The 21,542-nt window shown below is 40.3% G+C and overlaps 1 protein-coding gene across 1 annotated transcript in view; it reads left to right on the forward strand.

Moving 5' to 3' along the window:
• The first annotated feature begins 7,269 nt into the window (after nt 1-7,269).
• efcab6 (EF-hand calcium binding domain 6) overlaps nt 7,270-21,542 on the forward strand; it is a 102,439-nt gene continuing 88,166 nt past the window's right edge. The window contains 4 exon segments of the mRNA XM_078165160.1: nt 7,270-7,417; nt 12,498-12,679; nt 18,543-18,646; nt 18,775-18,835. Of these exon segments, the coding sequence (XP_078021286.1) occupies nt 7,270-7,417; nt 12,498-12,679; nt 18,543-18,646; nt 18,775-18,835 (495 nt within the window).

The raw sequence follows: 21,542 nt of genomic DNA on the forward strand, positions 1-21,542 counted from the left end.
TGCGTTGTATTTTACATGCTTTGCTTGCTGGTTTATTAATAAAGTTGTGTCTTCAGGCAATATCTGATGACTGTGTCTGTGTCTGTTCAGTGTCTTAAGTCTTGTTCTGAACTGCTGTCAATAGCAAACGTGTTTTTGTTACTGCCATGAAATACAGGACATTAAAGAAATTAAATATGGTTCAAATTGGGCACTAGCAGGCTGTAATATAGGGTAGGCAGCCATCAGGTGGCACATGAACATCCATTCAACTACAAATGTTTTTTTTCTTAGGTGAAGGTCAGGGTATGAGCACACATGTATAGCCTACTTTAGATGACATGTAGACCGAACATTTCGTCTGTAATTGTCAAAATACAAGTGACTCAAAATGACGATAAAGAAACATAAAACGACTACAAAGAGACACATAAAAACAAAAATAGACACAAAACAACTACAAAGACATGCAAAACGGCAGAAAATACATGCAAAGAGAGTTAAGATGAACACAAAAATGGGCAAAACAACCACAAAGAGCCACAAAATGACTACAAAGGGATGCAACATGACTACACAATGGGAAATGAAACCACAAAGAGACACAAAAGAACTAGAAAGAGATGCAACATGATTACAAAATGAGCAAAACAGACACAAAGAGACACAATATTACTACAAAGAGATGCAAAGCAACCACAAAGAGACAAAAAATGACCACAAAGAGACACAAAACAGCTACAAAGAGATACAAAGCAACTGCAAAGAGACACAAAACAACAAAAAAGGCTAACCAACTGCGAAAATTAGGCCTATCCTGACCCGAAAAGATGCAGAAAAATTGGTCCACGCTTTTGTTACCTCTAGGCTGGATTACTGTAACTCTCTATTATCAGGTAGCTCTAGTAAGTCCTTAAAAACTCTCCAGCTAATTCAGAATGCAGCAGCATGTGTACTAACAGGAACTAAGAAATGAGATCATATTTCTCCTGTTTTAGCTTCTCTGCACTGGCTCCCTGTAAAATCCAGAATTGAATTTAAAATCCTACTGTTAACTTATAAAGCTCTAAATGGTCAAGCTCTGTCATATCTTAGAGAGCTCATAGTGCCATATTATCCACCAGAACACTGCGCTCTGAGAACGCAGGGTTACTCGTGGCCCCTAAAGTCTCCAAAAGTAGATCAGGAGCCAGAGCCTTCAGCTATCAGGCTCCTCTCCTGTGGAATCATCTTCCTGTTATGGTCCGGGAGGCAGACACCGTCTCCACATTTAAGACTAGACTTAAGACTTTCCTCTTTGATAAAGCTTATAGTTAGGGCTGGCTTAGGCTTGCCCTGTACCAGCCCCTAGTTAGGCTGACTTAGGCCTAGTCTGCCGGAGGACCCCCTATAATACACCGGGCACCTTCTCTCCTTCTCTCTCTCTCTCTCTCTCTCTCTCTCTCTCTCTCTCTCTCTCTCTCTCGTATTCTATTACTGCATCTTGCTAACTCGGACATTCTGGATGTCACTAACTCGGCTTCTTCTCCGGAGCCTTTGTGCTCCACTGTCTCTCAGATTAACTCATATCGCAGCGGTGCCTGGACAGCGTGACGTGTGTGGTTGTGCTGCTGCCGTGGTCCTGCCAGATGCCTCCTGCTGCTGCTGCCATCATTAGTCATTAGTCATACTTCTACTGTTATTATACACTTATGACTATTGTCACACATGTATACTGCCAGATATTAATACATACTTTCAACATATTGTACCACAGTAGCCAGAACTATAACTATAATATTATTACTTTTAATAATGTTGTTGTAAGCTACTGTCATTACCTGTCTCTGTCTCTCTCTCTCTCTGTCTCATTGTGTCATGCGGATTACTGTTAATTTATTATGCTGATCTGTTCTCTACTACATCTATTGCACGTCTGTCCGTCCTGGAAGAGGGATCCCTCCTCAGTTGCTCTACCTGAGGTTTCCACCGTTTTTTTTTCCCCGTTAAAGGGTTTTTTTGGGGAGTTTTTCATAATCCGCTGTGAGGGTCCAAAGGACAGAGGGATGTTGTATGCTGTAAAGCCCTGTGAGGCAAATTGTGATTTGTGATATTGGGCTTTATAAATAAAATTGATTGATTGATTGATTGAACTATCAACTCTTTGTGTTTTGGTCCAATGTACTGAGGCCTTCTGTGTGTCTGTGACCAGGGGCCCACTGTCTCATAATCCGCCCATACCTATGGTGGCTAATGTTTACAAACTTCACATATACATTGCTATGTAATATTGGGGCAGTTTACTGACTCATGACTCCTCTCAATGAGTTATTACTGTAACAAAATGTCTTAGTATTAACCATTATCTTCTAATTGTCACTTTGCCATACTTTTGCTTTGCAAAAAGTTACATAGTTTTTTAAGTAAAATTCTCAATTACAAGCCCTGCATTCAAAGTCCTAGAGTAGCCTAACTGATGTGGCCATTTGGGGGAAGTGGAAACAAGCTACAAACAAAACAATGACATATCATTGTCCAACCAGTCTCTTGCCTAAACCTAACCAATCCAATTAACGAAGGCAGCAACTACTAGCCAACTCAACTTGTTGCTAACAGCTGCCCTTATCTATAGCCGGGCTCTGCCCATTGGTCCGACAGCCCATTGGTCCGACATCCCATTGTTCCGGCCATATTAAACCCAAGTCCCGTTGTTCCGAAATCATCGTGATGCCCTGTGGTTAAGGTCTGGTTAGGTTTAGGCACAAAAACCACTTGGTTAGGGTCAGGAAAAAATAATGGTGTGGGTTAAAATGAAAAAGAAAGTGGCAAACACATAAGCCGTGAGCCTGCTTCCCCTCAAGCCTTTCCCAGCTGATCCAGAGCCGGTTGCGGCGCACCATCAAGGCAGAAATACGCCCGCTGGGAGCCGTTCAGCACCGCAGAGCTCCCTACAAAACCCCCTACCCCAGAGTTAATAACAGGAGGTTATGGTGTTTCACTCTCTCCTCTCTATGACACTTGTATCTCGACCAGTAGCCTGCTTTTGTTGCGTTGTTGATCCTCTATGGTACACAAATACAGTATAGCCTAGTATAATCACATATCGGAAAAACAGGACATCGGACTAATGGGATGTCAGAACAATGAGAGGTCGGAACAATGCTACTGCACCTATCTAGCCGGCAGACAACATTAGCATTAATTTGAAGTCGGGTTTGTGGCTCTACGTACAGTTCTCACTCTCTTTTTTGGTTTACTTTAACTCCTCAGAAAAATATGGGGCTCTTTAGCTGATAAATGCTCCACCCTGTATACTAACTTAGCTAAACAAAAAAAGTGAAGAATTCTAAAAACATTGCAGAGCTAACAAGGAAACTAATAATATAGTTTCCTTGAGAACTAAGGGTAAGTTAGTAGCAATTGTAATTGCAGCCATTCTGTGACTTTATTTTTGAAACACCTGCTTTTATTTGGAAATGTCTCAAACCAGAAGTAGCGCTTGTTAACTGCGTAAAAAATTCACTCAATGACTGAGAAGCACCTGCAGCGGTAATGTAACGTTGCTAGTTTGTTTTCTGTCACTCCATCCTTTGTAGTTTTTCACTACAGTTACATATGCATGTAAGAATGAAGAAAAGTTTACTCTACTGGACTGAGAAGATTGCCTGGGAGAAGTTTTTAAGATAGCTCTGCTGTTGGTTGAGAAGCAGGCTAAAGTGGTTAGTGCTAGCTTATGTTTTCCTCATCTGTATTAGCTGCAGTGCTGAGTAATGCTGTTTTCCTAAATATTAATGTGTAGGTATGTAAATGTTTTCAAAGATGTTTATGTTGAAATAAAAATACCTACAAGTAGTTATGTTTCCTTGTATTAATACACATACAAGCATGTTTCCTTGTATTAGTTTGCCCTCTTGGGACATGATGCGAAATTTTTTTTTTTTTTGAATGGTTCGGACCTATGAGTTATTTTTAGAAGGAATATTCGAACATCATTTTTGAGCAATTTTGACAGCCCTACTGGTGACTGGCAACAAACAAGGAGGCTCAGGCAACGTTAGGCTAGAGTAGGCTAACGTTAGCCATTAGCAACTGAATGCAGTGTTGTGATATAACGTTATATGTCGTTATATGTGATATAACGTTATATGTCCAGCACAGTCAAAAGCAACCCCGGAGTTTTGAAACTTCAGGCGGTATATATATATATATATATATATGTATATAATATAACGTAAACGCTAACGTCAGATAGTACTGATGACTGGCAACAAACAACAAGGGGGAGATGCTGTGTGAGCAATTACGTCAGTACAGTCGGAGGCCTTTTTAAACCATATGACAATGATATAATTATGAGTTTTTATTTCTGGTGGAATTCACTTCCATCAGCTAATTAATAGCATTTTAATCTAAACAAAGAAAAGTGTAAAATTTCCAGAAAGGTAAGTGTTCCTTTAAGTGGTACAAAAGTATTATCTGCCAAAAGTTCTTAAAGTACCTGACGCTAAACTAAAGATAGAGTATAGTATAGACCATGTCAGTGTAATATAATTACATACACATTATTTAATACTGGATTATCATTACTGAGTGTTGACAGCACTGCACTGTATTTTATATGTTCATAATAGATATTATTAATCTTGTCTAACAAATGTAATGGAATAAAAAGTACAATCTTTCCCTCTTAAATGACGGGGAGCAGATGTATAGTATAACATAAAATGAAAGTACTGATAAAATAACTAAACAGAGCAGGAGAGATGCTGGCAGGATCTAGGCTCTAATTTCTATGGAGGCGTGAGTTCAAATCCAACCACTGCCATCCTTTCAGGACTTGCTCTAAGATTACTTGATGAAAACTGTACATGGACCAGCAATATTCAATGCATGCCTTTATCCATAACCCCTTGGCCATGATATCAGGTCACAGCTGTCTAAAGTAAGTTGTATCTCTTTTTTGCTGAAGAGGACTTGTTGAGCTGAGAAAATCACTAAAAAGAGGGTCACTGCAAGATCCACGAGATGCTTAACTTTGAGAACTGTACACTGGTTAATGTTGTGTTCCCACAGGTTCCCAAAGATTCCATACAAAATTAAATCAAATACATTCTTTGGATCAGCAGGATTTCTCTAAACTTCCCATCTGTACTCACTTTGCCATGTTATCAGATGACAAAGCATTCATTGTCACAAGTGTCTAAAATGAGCCTCTCTGATTTTTGCTCAAGAGGACATAATATCAAAATATTCAAATATTCAATTCAATTCAAAAACTTACACCCACCCAGGTGCAAATAGCAATGTATGCTATTTGCACCCCTGTACAATTAGAAGTGGATACTATTCGTACCCTGGATTATAGTGATGTGTGCTGTTTATATCCACCTTGGTGCAAATATTTTCACCCTCATTTTGTACAACTAAACTATTATCTTCTCAAGCTCAACCCTCAGGACCTAGGTTCGCTACATAGCTAACTGTCCTATCATTACAATGCAACCATGCCAAGTGTTTTTTCTGTAAGTGGATTTATGGTTGTGCGTATACCCTACGCACGTCGCCCACGTTGTTGTGAGCATTTTTACTTGTGCGGTGGTGTGTGTGTGTCACTCTGCAGTTACACCTCCAAAACTCTAGTCGGCGACTAGGGCTGTCAACGAATATTCTAAATTCAAATTTGAAAAAAAAATGGACCTTCGAATGTGAAAATTGATATTCGATTGTGGAGGGAAAAAACACCATCGCAGCTGTCCTCTTTGCGAGTGGGCGTTGGCCTGGGCCGCTGCACTGAACGCACTGCATGACCGGTCAGAGAGGGGGGGCGAGCGAGAGGTCCGCGGTTGTTTATAACATAATGTTATAGATAATTGTTTTATGCGTTTTAATGTGTAGGTATGTAAATGTTTTCAAAGACGTTTATGTTGAAATAAAAAAACCTGCAATTAGTTATGTTTCCTTGTATTAATACATATACAAGTATGTTTCCTTGTATTAGTTTGCCCTACTGTGGACATAATGTGAAAAAATTTTTGTTTTCAAATGGTTCGAACCTGAGTTATTTATAGAAGGAATATTTGAACGTCATTTATGAGCAATTTTGACAGCCCTATTGGCGACAGAGGACTCTGTGAAGTGTTATAAAGTTTAGTTGATTCAAAACACACATTAAACATGTCTTAATAGAGATGATTTCAAACACAAGCACACAAATCAGCTTAACTATAACTATAACTATAACTATAAACACTTTTGTTAATCCGGACACATTTTCCCCACAAATACAACATGCCAACATTATTAGCACAAGCCTATGGCATTTTACATTGTATAAATTAGCCTAGCAACTAGCGATCTTTCCCTCTTCTCATATAAAACCAGGGCAACAGCGACATTAAACAAAGGTAACGGCACACAGATTTTGCTCCATTACAACTCACAAGGTTCACTAATACATTGTATAAATTACCCTAGCAGAGATTTCCTCTTCTCATACAGTATGAAACCTGGATAAATCCCAAAATATAAATCCCTGAAGAATATATCACACACAAGACTTAAAATGCTATTTTAGTGGAGGCTTTACTGTCTTCACAATTTATAGTTTCTTATCTGTGAACTAAGAGTAAATCAAAGCTTCGTTTCTACTGAGGGAAATGGTTTCAATATACAGAAACAGACAGCAGGTCTGCCTCAGTTAGGTTTTTTTGTACGCGCAAAGTTTGTTGTCACACATCATACAGGGGTGAAAAAAGCTCAGCTGAGAGGCCAAGGCTATTTATACTGTGGTGCAAATAGTCACTCCGTCAAAATTATTGGAGGAAATTGGGAAAATCACCAGAAGGAGGGTTATTGCAAATGTTTAACTTTTCCACCTGTATGCTGCTTAAGTATAGTGCTTCAGTAAATGTATTCACTAACTTTCCACCACTGATTGTTGAGATGTGACCTCTCATTAAATATAGCCTATATACTGTCACTGGACAATATATATTGTTTTTATTGTTTGTTTGTTTGCTTATTTCATCCATGGTGACAAATAGCCTGGTTTGACAATAGCAAGTGGAGGCAACAAAACCAGACTGAATGGGTGAATACAGTATGGTGTGCTCAGAAGTGTCAACTGCTGATTCATCTCTCTCCTCTCTCTCTCTCTCTGACACACACACACACACACACACACACACAAACAGAAAGAGAGAGAGATCATGTTCACATGTTAACTAGCAACCACAGTCACCACCCAGTGTCGTTTATCAACCTCCTGTCCTCCCCTTGCCTCTCTCCCTACATACACCATTTTCACCCAGTATGTCCAAGCTGCTACCTCTTCACCCTGGACTGGGGCAACTGGTCAACCGTTTGCGGCCTCACACTGCTCCGGGCACTACCATAATCTCCTCCACAAGAAGACAGACAGGTGGGGGATCCAGGCAGACATGGATCCACACAGACAGAGGTGAGTGCTTTTTCTATCTTCAGTTCCCTCTGCTGTATTTGACTATTTTGTACTTGCAGCTTCAGTACATTTTCAAATATTATTTCCTAATTAATAATGGTTTGTATATACTACTTCACGGAATCAGACATTTTTTTATATCAGCTGCAACACAATCTGCCTTTTGCATCAACTGAGGCTTGAACTCACAACCTTTGAGACTAAGAATCAATTTCTATCTCACTAGTCAGTGACAATTCATGTGTAGCTTCACAAATTGACTAAGCCAGACGTGCAGGTTTAGTAGCCATCCATGCATGGAAAAGCAGATTTCAAACCACTGTAATAAATTCAGTTATCAAAATAAAAATCTGAAAAAGCACATATTGCATCTAGACAGCATGGAGATGTTGGTAATTTATTTTAACAATGATTGATTTGCTTCATAAGTGAAAAACTGATGTGTAACTAGTTGAGCTATGTGCAAAGTGAGAAGCCACAGATGGTTTCACACTGAAGTATTGACACTGGATCTTTGTGCAAAGTTTGGTTTATTTTCAAGCATGAGAAGGCAGATTTTCTAGCAGAAAAAAGACTTGAAGATGCTGCACAGTCATCAGTCACGCTCAGGCAATTTTAAGCAATAAGCTGGAGCACAAGAAGATGTTTACATTACAATGTGGATTCTGCACCAGTTGAGGCTCGAATCCACAACCTCTGGGACCTAAGACGGTCATCTAAAAAATCTCAAAATACACATATTGCATCTAGACAGCATGGAGATGTTGGTAATTTGTTTGTAACAATGATTGATTTGCTCCATAAGTGAAAAACTGATGTTTAAAATTGCCATTTTTACATTGACTCCAATTGTTCACATTAGAGCAAAATTCAAAATGCTGTCAAAAATCCAGTTTTTGAGATAAAATTCTGAAATTTGCCACACATCATCTACCATGACTCTCTTTTCATAAACACTGAAGATTTATTTAGCAAGAATTTACATGTATATGTTTACAGTACCATTTACAGTCAAACATTTTGATGCACTGTAGGCTCAATTTGATAAATCAAAAATCTGAGAAACAGTTTTTGTAGGACAGTCTGAAGATGCTCTGTAGCAAATTTGGTTTCAATTGAGCAAAAATTTTGGGAGGAGATAGGTTTAAGAAGTTTTACAGTTTTTGAAATAAACAGAGTGATGAACTTCAAAAGTTTCTTCAGTATTGGGGCTACAGTTTCATAAAGTTGTGAAGTTGTAGCACATATGGTTGATTTGTTATGAATTTTCAAAGTTTTGGACTTGAGACGCTTGTAGTAGCGCCACCATCAGGACTATTGGCTTGAGTTTACAGCTGTGGATAATCTGGCATGAGACTGGACCTTTGTGCAAAGTTTGGTGAGTTTTCACCCATGGGAAGTCTGATTTCCTCGGAAGAAGAAGAAGAAGAAAGAAGAAGAAGAAGAATACTTAGGATTACAATAGTGTCCTGGCAGCTTAGCTCCCCGGACCCTAAAAAGGTAGCTGGAGCTGACGATGGAAGCTAAGGAACAGGCCATCTCACTTCCTTCATGTACGAATTTGGGGGCATTGCTTTTGGAGGAAAAGTATGAAAAATTTATGAGAACTGCCTTCAATGTTGTTTTGTGCATTTCCTCCTTTCAAACTCTATGGCAAATTCACAAAGAATGCATTGCGGCTGCTGATAGCACCATGAATTGTAAATTACTTGCAGCTGCTATCTCCTTTTCAAAGTCTGATTCACAAAGGATATTGCCCTAATGATATGACAATGCAAACATGCCCATAAGTTTTGTACCTGAGTGCAGATTGCCCTCTTTTGCATCTGATTGCAATTATCCATGTTCCCTTTGTGCCAAGAGCACAGTAGGCAGAATGATGAGAAAAGGAAAAGCTAATTTTCAGACGACGAGCTACAGGTGCTGAACCATGAGGTGCAGATGCATTCCTAAAAACTTTAGGGGCAGGAGGGAATGTGATAACTGGAGAGTGTGGGTGTCACATAAAGGTCTGGATGTTGGTACTTGATACCTTTACTGTATTGGTCAAAATAACCCAGTTCCAACTACCAACTATTTGTGTAGTTTTGTTCGCAGCCACTTTCCATATGTAGAGCTGAGCAATATATCAACTTCAAATTGATATTGTAATATGAGACTAGATATGGTCTAAGATTTTGGATATCATATTGTTAGTGTTGTCTTTTCTTGGTTTTAAAGGCTGCATTACAGCAAAGTGATGTAATTTTCTGAACTTACCAGACAGTCCTAACTGTTCTATTAACCACCTAGTCATTATATCCACATTACTGGTGATCATTTATCAAAAATCTCATTGTGTAAATATTTTGTGAAAGCACTAATAGTCAACCCTACAATATCATCGCACACCATAAAACTTCAATTAATAGCTTGAGCTATTATTTGCTTGAATCACTGAACTTAACAGGGCTATATTTGGGACAGGCCTTTAATTCCTTTCACACAAAACTGTTGCTCAGCAAAGATTGACAATCAAATTTAAACAAGTATGAATATTATTTGTTTAAAAATGAGGCTTCAGAAAATATATCAATTATGAATCATCCATACCAACACAATCCTGTTCCAACAATACTCACAACTTGGATTAATTTTTTATGATAAACCCTTTTGATTTTTTTTTATCTTAGGACCCATATAGACTGAAGGAATATGAATAACTTACTGGGTAATCAAGGAATGGACACATAATATGACTTTATGACTGCTTCAGAAGTAGAGAGTAGAGTACCTTTTTTCTTGTCTGTCTTGTTTACCAGGCCTGTAAATGCGAGCGCATTATTCTTTGGCGCTCATAGTTTTAGTAAAATCAACTGAACAATTGAGTTATAAAGAATTAACCAAGTTAAAAATATGTAGCATCTCCATACTGACAAAAGTTTTAACATTTGTACCTGTATGCACAAATTAAACAGCTAACTGATGTTGGCTCAAGTGAGTAGCCAGCACTCCGGTTTTATACATTCAAAGAATTTCTATTAAAAATGAACTGCTTGGCAACCAGACCAGGTGTCCAATTTACAAGTCTTTATTTGTCAAAATGTGTAGCCACACCCAGCTAGTAAAAGGGACTTTTAGTTGGGACTAAGCTTTTAACTCTCTGAAGACACTAATAATATCTGTGTGTGGCCATTAGTGCTAATCTTTGTGAATTGGACTGTTTTTCAGTGTAGCTCATGTACATATGCACGGACAGACGTGCAATAGATGTCGTACAGAACAGATCAGCATAATAAATTAACAGTAATCCGTATGACACAATGAGACAGAAAGAGAGAGAGAGAGCGACAGAGAGAGATGCAGGACAGATGGTAATGACAGTAGCTTACAACAACATTATTGAAAGTAATAATATTATAGTTATAGTTCTGGCTACTGTGGTACAATATGTTGAAAGTATATATTAATATCTGGCAGTATACATGTGTGACAATAATCATATGTGTATAATAACAGTAGAAGTATGACTAATGACTAATGATGGCAGCAGCAGCAGGAGGCATCTGGCAGGACCACGGCAGCAGCACAACCACACACATCACGCTGTCCAGGCACCGCTGCGATATGAGTTAATCTGAGAGACAGTGGAGCACAAAGGCTCCGGAGAAGAAGCCGAGTTAGTGACATCCAGAATAGCCGAGTTAGCAAGATGCAGTAATAGAATATGAGAGAGAGAGAGAGAGAGAGAGAGAGAGAGAGAGAGAGAAGGAGAGAAAGTACCCGGTGTATTATAGGGGGGTCCTCCGGCAGACTAGGTCTAAGTCAGCCTAACTAGGGGCTGGTACAGGGCAAGCCTGAGCCAGCCCTAACTATAAGCTTTATCAAAGAGGAAAGTCTTAAGTCTAGTCTTAAATGTGGAGACGGTGTCTGCCTCCCGGACCATAACAGGAAGATGATTCCACAGGAGAGGAGCCTGATAGCTGAAGGTTCTGGCTCCTGATCTGCTTTTGGAGACTTTAGGGACCACGAGTAACCCTGCGTTCTCAGAGCGCAGTGTTCTGGTGGGATAATATGGCACTATGAGCTCTCTAAGATATGACGGAGCTTGACCATTTAGAGCTTTATAAGTTAATAGTAGGATTTTAAATTCATTTCTGGATTTTACAGGGAGCCAGTGCAGAGAAGCTAAAACAGGAGAAATATGATCTTGTTTCTTAGTTCCTGTTAGTACACGTGCTGCTGCATTCTGAATTAGCTTGACAGTTTTTAAGGACTTACTAGAGCTACCTGATAATAGAGAGTTACAGTAATCCAGCCTAGAAGTAACAAAAGCGTGGACCAATTTTTCTGCATCTTTTCGGGTCAGGATAGACCTAATTTTTGCAATATTACGCAGATGAAAAAATGCAATCTGTGAGGTTTGTTTTAAATGAGAATTAAAAGACAAATCTTGATCAAATATTACTCCGAGGTTTCTTACGGTAGTGCTAGAGGCCAGAGCAATGCCATCTAGAGAAACTATGTCATCAGATAGAGTCTCTGAGTTGTTTGGGGCCAAGAACAATAACTTCAGTTTTGTCTGAATTTAACATCAGGAAATTGGTGCTCATCCAAGTTTTTATGTCTTTAAGGCAGTTATGGAGTTTAGTTAATTGATTACTTTCTTCTGGCTTCATCGATAAATACAACTGAGTATCATCCACATAACAATGGAAATTTATAGAGTGATTTCTAATGATGTTACCTAAAGGAAGCATATATAGAGTAAATAGGATTCGTCCGAGCACAGAACCTTGCGGAACTCCAAAACAAACTTTGATTTGAAAGAGGCCAATTTAGCACCAAATGTGTGTATATACCTCATTTAAATATGAATAAATAGGACTACAGTATTGAGATGCTATCTGCTTGGCAGTGCAGTTAGAGGTGAATTTAATCCTTTGCTGGTGCTTTTAAAAATACAGTTTCTTTTTGTCTTAATTGTGCAGGTTTATCAACCGCAAAAGCCAAGCAATCCTTTTGTAAACTTGTCCCTCTATCTGTATTTCCCTAAAATAACTTAAAAGTGATATTAAATATTTCATCGACCCCTATGCAGGACGGCAGCTTATCCTGGAGCAGCTGAAGCCTCTCATCCATAGCAGACTGGCCAATATCAAGTCAGCCTTCATGGCAGGAGACCCCAGTGGCACAGGCCAGGTGAGCAGAGAGGAGTTCAGACGAGTCCTGAGGAGCCTGTTGTCTGTCAGCCAGAACCAGGTCGACATTGTCCTCAATGAGGTGAGCGAGACATTAGCTTTCCATTCCGTCCACATTTAGGTCAGAGGTCAGAGTCTCTAAAACACCACCTCAGCAAGGTGGCTGCTCTATGAGTTAGGTTCACTCCTTTGTGTCAGCGAGGTACTTACTGTAAATACTGATAGTGGCAGGTGCTTGTGAAACACATTTGGATACCTGTGTTACACAGCAGTAATCTGAAACAAACCAAAGCTTATCTGACCATGGTACCTTCAAAGAAAATGTGGGAAGACAGATTTTATTAAACTGACCTTGTGGGATTTCCATTGTAAACACACTTTTTTGGCTGGACCTATGAGGCAAGGCTAGTGTTATAAACATAAAGTATAGTTCTGAGTGACTAAGTGTAGATGTTTCCTCCATTGGCTGTTGCTGTTTCTATAAGTAGCTGCTGACAGTCCTGTATTACTGTAATATTCATTTTCTGTAACCACTAGGGCTGGGTGATTCGTACAGAAATTCATGTCTTCTTATTTTCAGGCTGAATGGAAATACATTATACATTATACATTATATATATATATATATATATCTTTGTATTTTCTACCAAATCAGCTACATGTTCATTTGCAAGTCAAAGCCACTGAATCTCGTATTGGTAAATGATAAAAAAATATTTTTATTTATTGAGGCTTTTAATCTTATTTATGCACACAGCATCAACAGAGAGGATGGGTGAGGGAAGGAGCAAAAGACACTTTGTCTGCTTTATATACAGTATATCTTGTATATGAAACATCTGTGTTGTTGCTGCATTTTTGCAAACACACCTATCGCCTGCATACAGGCGCTGTCACAATGTCACACATTAGACTACAACTACCAAGAAGACTGGTGATGTGCCATGATCCACCTCGCACACAAGCTAGCAAACACATGCTCACTGACACAGTCAAGCAGCTCTATCCTCCACACATGCAGCGCAGCACTGTACTGCACGTGTGCTACTGCAGTCATTTCTTTCATCTCACAGACTGATTTAGCGTAGCACATGCAACATATAGACTGATGTCATACTGTAGACTTATTAGCGGACGGATTATTCTGAGCCGCAGCACTGTGTGTCTCTTAATGTTGCTGGAGAACTTGTGAGTGAATGAGTGGGGTGGATCTGTGCAGAGAGTGTGAGAGAGGAGAGGTGCACACTGGTGTGGGTTTTGGGAAGAATGGCATTACAGTATGTAACGCAACCTAAACCTATATTGATATGGTATTGTCTAAATCTATATCTTGCTTGAATATATACTGATATATTGTACATATCGTCGTTGCCCAACCCTAACTCTCGGTTAGGATTCCTTCAGTGTTGATTGTTTAGGAAGTTTTTATCAGGAGCCAAATTATCCAGAAGTCTATATTCTACTACTGAAACCAGTAAAAATACTAAAAAAACAGTTTCACTATACAAATCAGTATTTTTCCGGCCTGTTCAACTCATTGCAGGGGGGCTGCTAACTATAGTGGCCAACATAAAAATGTGAATGTCCCTATCTAGAGCCAGTGTTAAGTTTCTCCATTCTGGGCTACTGTAGAAACATGGTTGTGCAACATGGCAATCTCCGTAGACAAGGACCTGCTCCCTGTATAGATATAAATGGCTCATTCTAAGGTAACAAAAGCACTACACTATTATACACTAAAGGAAACATACTTATCATATTATGTACATTTATGTCAATAGATCCCCTCTAAATCCTACACACTGGACCTGTAAGAAATTAAGAGACCTTTCCATTGAAGTAAATATCTTCATGCCACTTGCTCCTTTACTGCTTGACAGGGTGGTTTAACGGACCAACCTTCAAATGGTCTTGTTCACACTCATCTGGAAGTGTGTGTGACTCTTTGCTCCAACCTCACTCCCAAATTCCAAAGTATTTACTGTAAAACCCTTCCAGTTTGAGCTGATGGTATTTGAGCAACACACCTGGTTAGGATGTGAAATGTTGCTCAAAAAACGCTGGCTCTAAAACATACATTAGATTTGTTTCCCTGTAAATCCTGTGTTGTCATGTGAGAAATGATCCAGAAGATGGCAGTAGAAGATTTACAGTATTTTAATCTCTTCCAGGCAGCTGACATTGACAAATGATGCTCCGTGGCCGTGGAGACTGGTCAGAGGAGTAGTGAATCTGGCAGCTGTTAAAGCAGACGTTAAGACGTTATTTGTTTGCACCTCTGTTGTGTTGGCTGGCATCAGTTTTGATCCAGCCCAGTGACTTATTCTGTACTATGTTTTATTCCATACATCCCTCAGCAGCCTACAGATGTTTACCACAGTGAAGGAATATGAAAGCTGGGTGATGTAGGAAGTGGAACTCTGCATCCATTAGGTCTAATGAGAGTGTTGAGGCCTTGTATCAGGATGCTTCTCCTCTCTGGCATTGATCAGTCTGACGTGCACGTATGTGTGGTGTGTTTGGGGTCCGTGCATAGTGGCGTCATTCCCCCCTCTCCCTTCATCTTCATCTGTGTGCACGATGCCACTGTCACTCTGCTACGCCACTGTAATCGTCTCCACTGTTCCTCTTTGTTCCGTCTCAGCGCTCACGCCTGACAGTTTGACTGCCTGTCTTTCCCACACAGATTTCCTCCCATAATATCAGCACTTTGTGTCCCCCCCCACCAAACCCCCCCCCCCCCCCCCCCCCCCCCATCCCTTGCCCACCCCCTCCCACTCACTCTTATTCATTAAAGACACTGTGTGGGTGAGAGTGTGTGGAGAGTTGTCGCAAGTTTACTTTAAAGAACTATCAGTGGAGTAGCAGCTGTTGTTCTGGTGACATTTCGATGGGGAAGTTGTTATGTGCTTGGGGGAGCGAGATGCCACAAGCAGCCTGACAACCCCCTCTTCCTCCTCTTCTGTTCTTTATTTATCTATCTGGTCTAATTCATCAAGACCTTTTTTCATTAAATATTGATCAGTTATTAGATTTGCACTAGCTGGGCCTGTAAAGTTGCTTGAATAATTGGAGCTTAAAGGGGAGCAGGGAGGGTCGATGACAAAAAGACAAATCTGATGATGAAGGAAAAGCTGCTGACAGACAGCCAGACTCATGCAGAGAACAAGACAGAGAAAATCCACTGCATCATGAGAGCTCAGGCTCCGTCTCCTCCCCTGCTAAATGTCTTTTTTCTGTGTTTATTCAGTGTGATTAGAGCGGACTTTGATTCCTCTTAAATGTTGCAGCATCCTACCTACCTCTTTAGAAACACACTGCAGTTTAAAGCCTAATTTGAACCCACATCTGGCCATTCTGACTGATTTTGACACATCAAAAATCTGGACAAATCTTAAAATGATTCTACAGTTTGAGCTCAAGTCAGATTATAGCAATTTTTAAAATCCCTTAAGGGAATAGTTCAGATTTTTTGAAGTGGGGTTGTAAGGGCTACTTGTGTAGTCAGTATATTACACACAGTAGATGTCAGTCGGCACACCTCCAGTTTGGAGACGCAGTCAGGAGTCTGACATGGAAGCTCAGCAATGTACTGCTGTGTAGGGGTCAGCAACAAAATGTATTTTAGATACTTAAAAATATCCCAGCTAAAAAAAAATCAATATCAGTTCAAGTGTATTCTATATTTAGAGTATTTTAACTTTTACCATTCTGTCAGACTGTGATTTCCAAGTGGAAAATGAAGCTGTTCAATCACTCTCTTCAAAGTGATTTAATATTGCTGAAAACAGGAGCAACTGGTCTACCACTGCCTTAATTTGTTTTATGTTTGTGTTATTGTGTGACTTTAGTGTTTAAAATGGTTTGTTTAGATTCGCCAAAGTCACACAGTAACACAAACTAACTGAGTGATTGTAGTAGTGGTAGAACAGCAGCTCCTGTGTCCAGCGAGGTAAAGTTACTGTTTTTGTCAGTTGAGTCTGGTGGCTTTTAAGAGCATGTATACATGGGAAACTAAAGCTGTGAGGGGCTTCCCTGTCAGAACAGGCTGTCTGGCAGAAAGGTAAAGTGCTAAAAATACTCTCAATAGAGCATATATTTAAATTGATACTGATTTTTTAGGTGGGACTTTTTTAGGTGGTTAAATCCTCTACAAAGAAGGTCAAGTGCTGGCTAAATGCAAACCAGAGCTGTACCCACTCTAAGCTAATCACACTCAAACTAAGGGGTAACAGTTTAAGTGTATTGATGCATTGTGGTATGTGTATTTTAATATACGTAAATGTGGTATGTGTAGTGTAGTATGTCTATTGTAGTAGATGTATTGTGATATATGTTGTGATGTTTGTGTGGTAGTGCAGTGATATGTGTAGTGTAGTATGTATGTATGTTGTATATGTATTGTTGGAATATGTGGTATATGTTGTGAGGTATGTGTTGTGGAGTATGTACGGTGGTTCAGTATGTGTATTGTAGTATGTGGATTGTGGAAATTTATTTTATTGTGCCTTCCATGTTTATACTGTATTGTGGTTTTATGATTTTTAAAACTGCACATTTTTAATAACATTGTAGGCCTACATGTAAAAGCCCAACTTGGGACAAGAGTTAAAATTAGCAATAGCTTTAAACTCTCTGCACAACACATCAGTCTCATACTCCATATTGGAACTATGTCAAATTGCATGGTCCCTATAAACTCAGATAAAACAAAACAAAACAAAACAAAACAAAACAAAATAAAATAAAATAAAATAAAATAAAATAAAATAAAATAAAATAAAAGGTGTTGTTGCTGACACCTCCACAGCAGTGCACTGCCAAACTTCTGTGTTGAATTCCAGCCCACTTCTCTAAACTGGGGTCGTGCCGACTGGCATCTACTGTATGTAAAACACTGACTCTGGTATAGAGAGGCAGGTAGTACAACATAGAAACACACTGATATACACCAGCAGTAGAGCATACACTAAAGAGTACCAGCTTGTTCTTTCTTTTTAACCGAAAATGATCATTTTATACTAAGCCGATATTTACAGATGATTTTGTCCAGATTTACAGACAAATCTTATGGCCGCTGCCCTCCATGCCATCAGCCGCTTACCTTTGTCTCACCTTCAGCCTCAGACTGAACTGCAGGTGTGTAACAGCACTGTCACAGGTATATAGAGCACGGAGAGCCCCTTGTCCTCCCTGAGGTGGGGGCTGTGTGTTACGCTCCGTGGCTGCTGATAGCAGTGATAATTGGACGGTGAGGTGTCTATAATAAGACTCAATGCCAGGAGCTCCACTGGGGAGCACTGCACTGGATTACACCATGGAAGGATGTAGGGCAGGGCAACAGGGACTGTACTTTGATTATGAGCCACCAAAATAGGTATACGTGTGTGTGCCAAGTATTTGTCTGCTTGATTGAATGGATGTGTGTATTTGTGGAAAACTAGTTCTCTGATTTTGTGTTTTTGGGTATGTGCCAACTCTTTAGCAGTTTTCTGTGAAGTGTGTGTGCGTGTGTGTGTGTGTGTGTGCGTGTGTGTGTGTGTATGTATGTGTGTAAAGCAGCACAAGGTCAGAACAAAAGCACGCGGCTGCATTTCCCAGGTGTGCTCCGTTCCAGAGAACAGCACCTAGTGTATTCCCAAAACGGCCTCGTCCTGAAAATTACTGCTCAACCCACCTGACGCCATCACCACGCTGCTCTTCTCGTCTCCACGGAGACGCCATTACATGTGCCATTATCACAGATGCTGGTGCTAGAATGTTTGAAAAGTTTGGAGTGGGCTTGAGTGCAGGAGTATGTTGGATGTGGAGTAATGTCTCCACCACACCATCATCTTCATCCTCCTCATGCTTTTCATCATCATCATCATCATCATCATCATCACAGCCATGTTGTTTTGTGTGTGTGGCACCTTTTGTTTACTTTGTGTGTGTTGCTGCTGCAGGTGTGTGAGAGGAGCGGTGAAACAGTGGACTACATGCAGTTCCTGAAGAGGTTCACTCGAGCACCCACAGTCCACAGAACCTGCAGCAGCCTCAGCAGTGTGAGGTACACACACTTCTGTCCTCCAGCGCCGCAGCACACACTTTCTACACCAAGACACACCACACTGGGGTCTACTTTAGGCATTTGGTGGCAGCAGCTGAAGATGTATTAACCCTGTCTTTTTGTCTCAGCCGTGGTCCACAGAACACTTCAATGTCCCTGTCAGAGATACAGAAGCATCTCAAAGATAAGGTGAGTACCCTCTGTTCAACTTGTTTATTGATAAAAGCTGCAACTTGGCTTGGTTTGGTTTGGGCCATCAGCCCAGCATAGCAGGGATTTGCATTTCCATTACAACAGGGCCACCAGCTTGAAGGTGCGTCTTTAACTGATGACGGCTGGTCTTGAGTGATGACATTTAAAAACATCTCACTGTGGCTGTTTCTGCTTTTATTTTATTATTAGACTTGCCTTTATTGACAACAAAGTTCCGCAAATTCAGTGATAAACACATTTTGTCTCCTATAGATTCTTCACAATAAAAGTCCCCCATTACTTGTTATATAAAAACTTAAATTGTGAAGCAGCAAAATAAGGAAATATTGAGTTTTTAAGCAGCAACTTCACACAACTTCTAATACAGCTGAACAGTAAAATAAAGCAGATATTTAAAGTAAAAACAGGACGCAGGAGAGAAACTAAACCAAACCACAAAGATTCAGTTAGAAGCTACAGAAGTACTAAGAGCTGAACACACAGAGACTTTTAAAAACTCCTTTCTCTCTGGTCTCCTGCAGACAGAGGGCAGTAGTCGCACAATTCTACTTATCGCTACACCGCTTGAGCCTTTTCGACCTACCCCAGAGAAGGTCCATTTCTGGCGCAGCTCAGCATGGCATGGCGCATCGAAACTGATAATGGCATGGTTTTACTCAGCGCGTCCAAAAGTGACAGTGAATAAGACCCATTTGTGTTGCAACAGAGAAACAGTTTGACCAGTGCATTCTGTGCATTTATTGTGGTGATCTGTTCTGTACACACAAAATCTATTGCATGTCTGTCCGTCCTGGGAGAGGCCAACAGGCGGCTGTGGCTCAGAGGAAGAGTGGGTCGTCCACCAATGGGAAGATCAGTGGTTTGATCCCTGGCTCCTCCAGTCCGCATGTCAAAGTATCCTTGGGCAAGATACTGATGGCTGTTCTATTGGTGTGTGAGAGTGTGTGAATGGTTACTAAGTAGCAGTATTGTATGGTAGCCTTGGCCACCCTTGTGTGAAGGTGTGTGTGAATGGGTGAATGTGACTCGTAGTGTAAAAAGCACTTTGAGTGGTCAGAAGACTAGAAAGGCACTATACAAGTGCAGTCCATTTCCCATTTAGCATCCCTCCTCAGTTGCTCTTCCTGAGGTTTCTACCATTTTTTTTTCCTATGAATTTTTTTTTTTTTGAGGGACTCGTTCCTTATCCACTGAGACTGTCCAAGGACAGTATGCTGTAAAGCTCTCTGGGGTTAATCGTGATTTGTGATATGGGGCTTTATGAATAGAATTGAATTAAATTATGTTGAATTGAGTGGGTCCCCACTTTGTTTCCTGTGCTGTGCTTATAGACTCACAGATGTTAATGTATGCACATGTGCATGCAGGTGAAACAATTCTATTCCACTGATAAGTGAATCAGACAGTAGCAGCAAAGCACCAACAACGATGTATCTTCATACAACAACAGTTCATATATGTTAGGAAAATGCACATACAATGGTTCATATTATATCTAACAGTTATTTGACCAATTAGTGAACTTTGGCATGTGAAGTTACATTTTTGACCCTTTACAGTGCCGCCCTTTGAAGATATGGAGAGCAGGAGAGTCCAGAACATTTTATTATTAATTTTATCCTGAGTGCAGAGCTGATCTCCTTCTTGGTGTTGTTTGTGTGTAGGCCTGTTGTCTGTGGGCCAGACGTAAAGCTCTGGCAGCCCTGCTCTAAAATGAACAACTTCTTCTCCATAGACACACAGACTGATATTTATGGATGAAGGGATTGTGATTGGTTGGTCCTTGTCACGACAACATGCACACTACTGCATTCCGAAAGTTGGCCACTGTTTATCTCAGGGTGCAGCTGTAGTGCCCTGAAAAAAAGGCTGACTGGAATGCGTGCGCACCGCAACAGCATCGCTCTGGTGTTTGAGTGTGCCTGCTGCGCATCTACATTGAAAACAATAAATTTGAGGGCGCAAAAAAGGGGCTTGTATACAGCCCCTTAGATTATCTTTTGTGGTCTGGATTTTTTGGGGTGGGCCTGAAATCATAGCTCGATGACATATTGAAGTCATTCTTATCTAGTCTCGCTCACCAGAAAATTTCTCAAGAAAAGAAAGGTCTGGCTGCGCCGACTCTCACTTTAAGATTGGAGAAAAAAATGCCCCGGCTTTTTTTATTTCTTTCAACCAATCACAATCGTTCTTGGCGGTGCCACAGCAACGGTGCACTTGCAAAAATATTGCCGGGGGGAAACAGGTTTTGGTGTAACATGCCCACAAAAATATCGCCTACAGGACGCGAACCATGGCAGAAAAATGGCTACATCCCCGCAAGATCAAACACCGCAAAAGTTAGTAAAGGACGTTCGTCGTCTATGACAACCGGAGGTGGTAGGGCGGGACTTCAGCGGTTGGCTCGTTCCGCCCAATGAGAGGCTGATCTATGCAGCAAACTTCCGCCCACTCAGACTAATTCTTATCATAACCCTTCCACTACACTGAATAAATGCTAGAGTGCATAGTATCAGTGGTTATCCCTCACTTTATCACTCTATCAGATACAACGCTCATTTGCCACAGCCTACAGTTTGCTAGCTAGCTATTAGCTAATAGCTTTTATTAAAACCCACACCCAAGCTGCAAAAATACATGGTTATCAACCACAAAAAAAAAAGTGCAAAAAAAAATCCAGGAT

Source organism: Epinephelus lanceolatus, chromosome 23 (assembly GCF_041903045.1).
Source record: "Epinephelus lanceolatus isolate andai-2023 chromosome 23, ASM4190304v1, whole genome shotgun sequence".
Lineage (NCBI taxonomy): Eukaryota > Metazoa > Chordata > Actinopteri > Perciformes > Serranidae > Epinephelus > Epinephelus lanceolatus.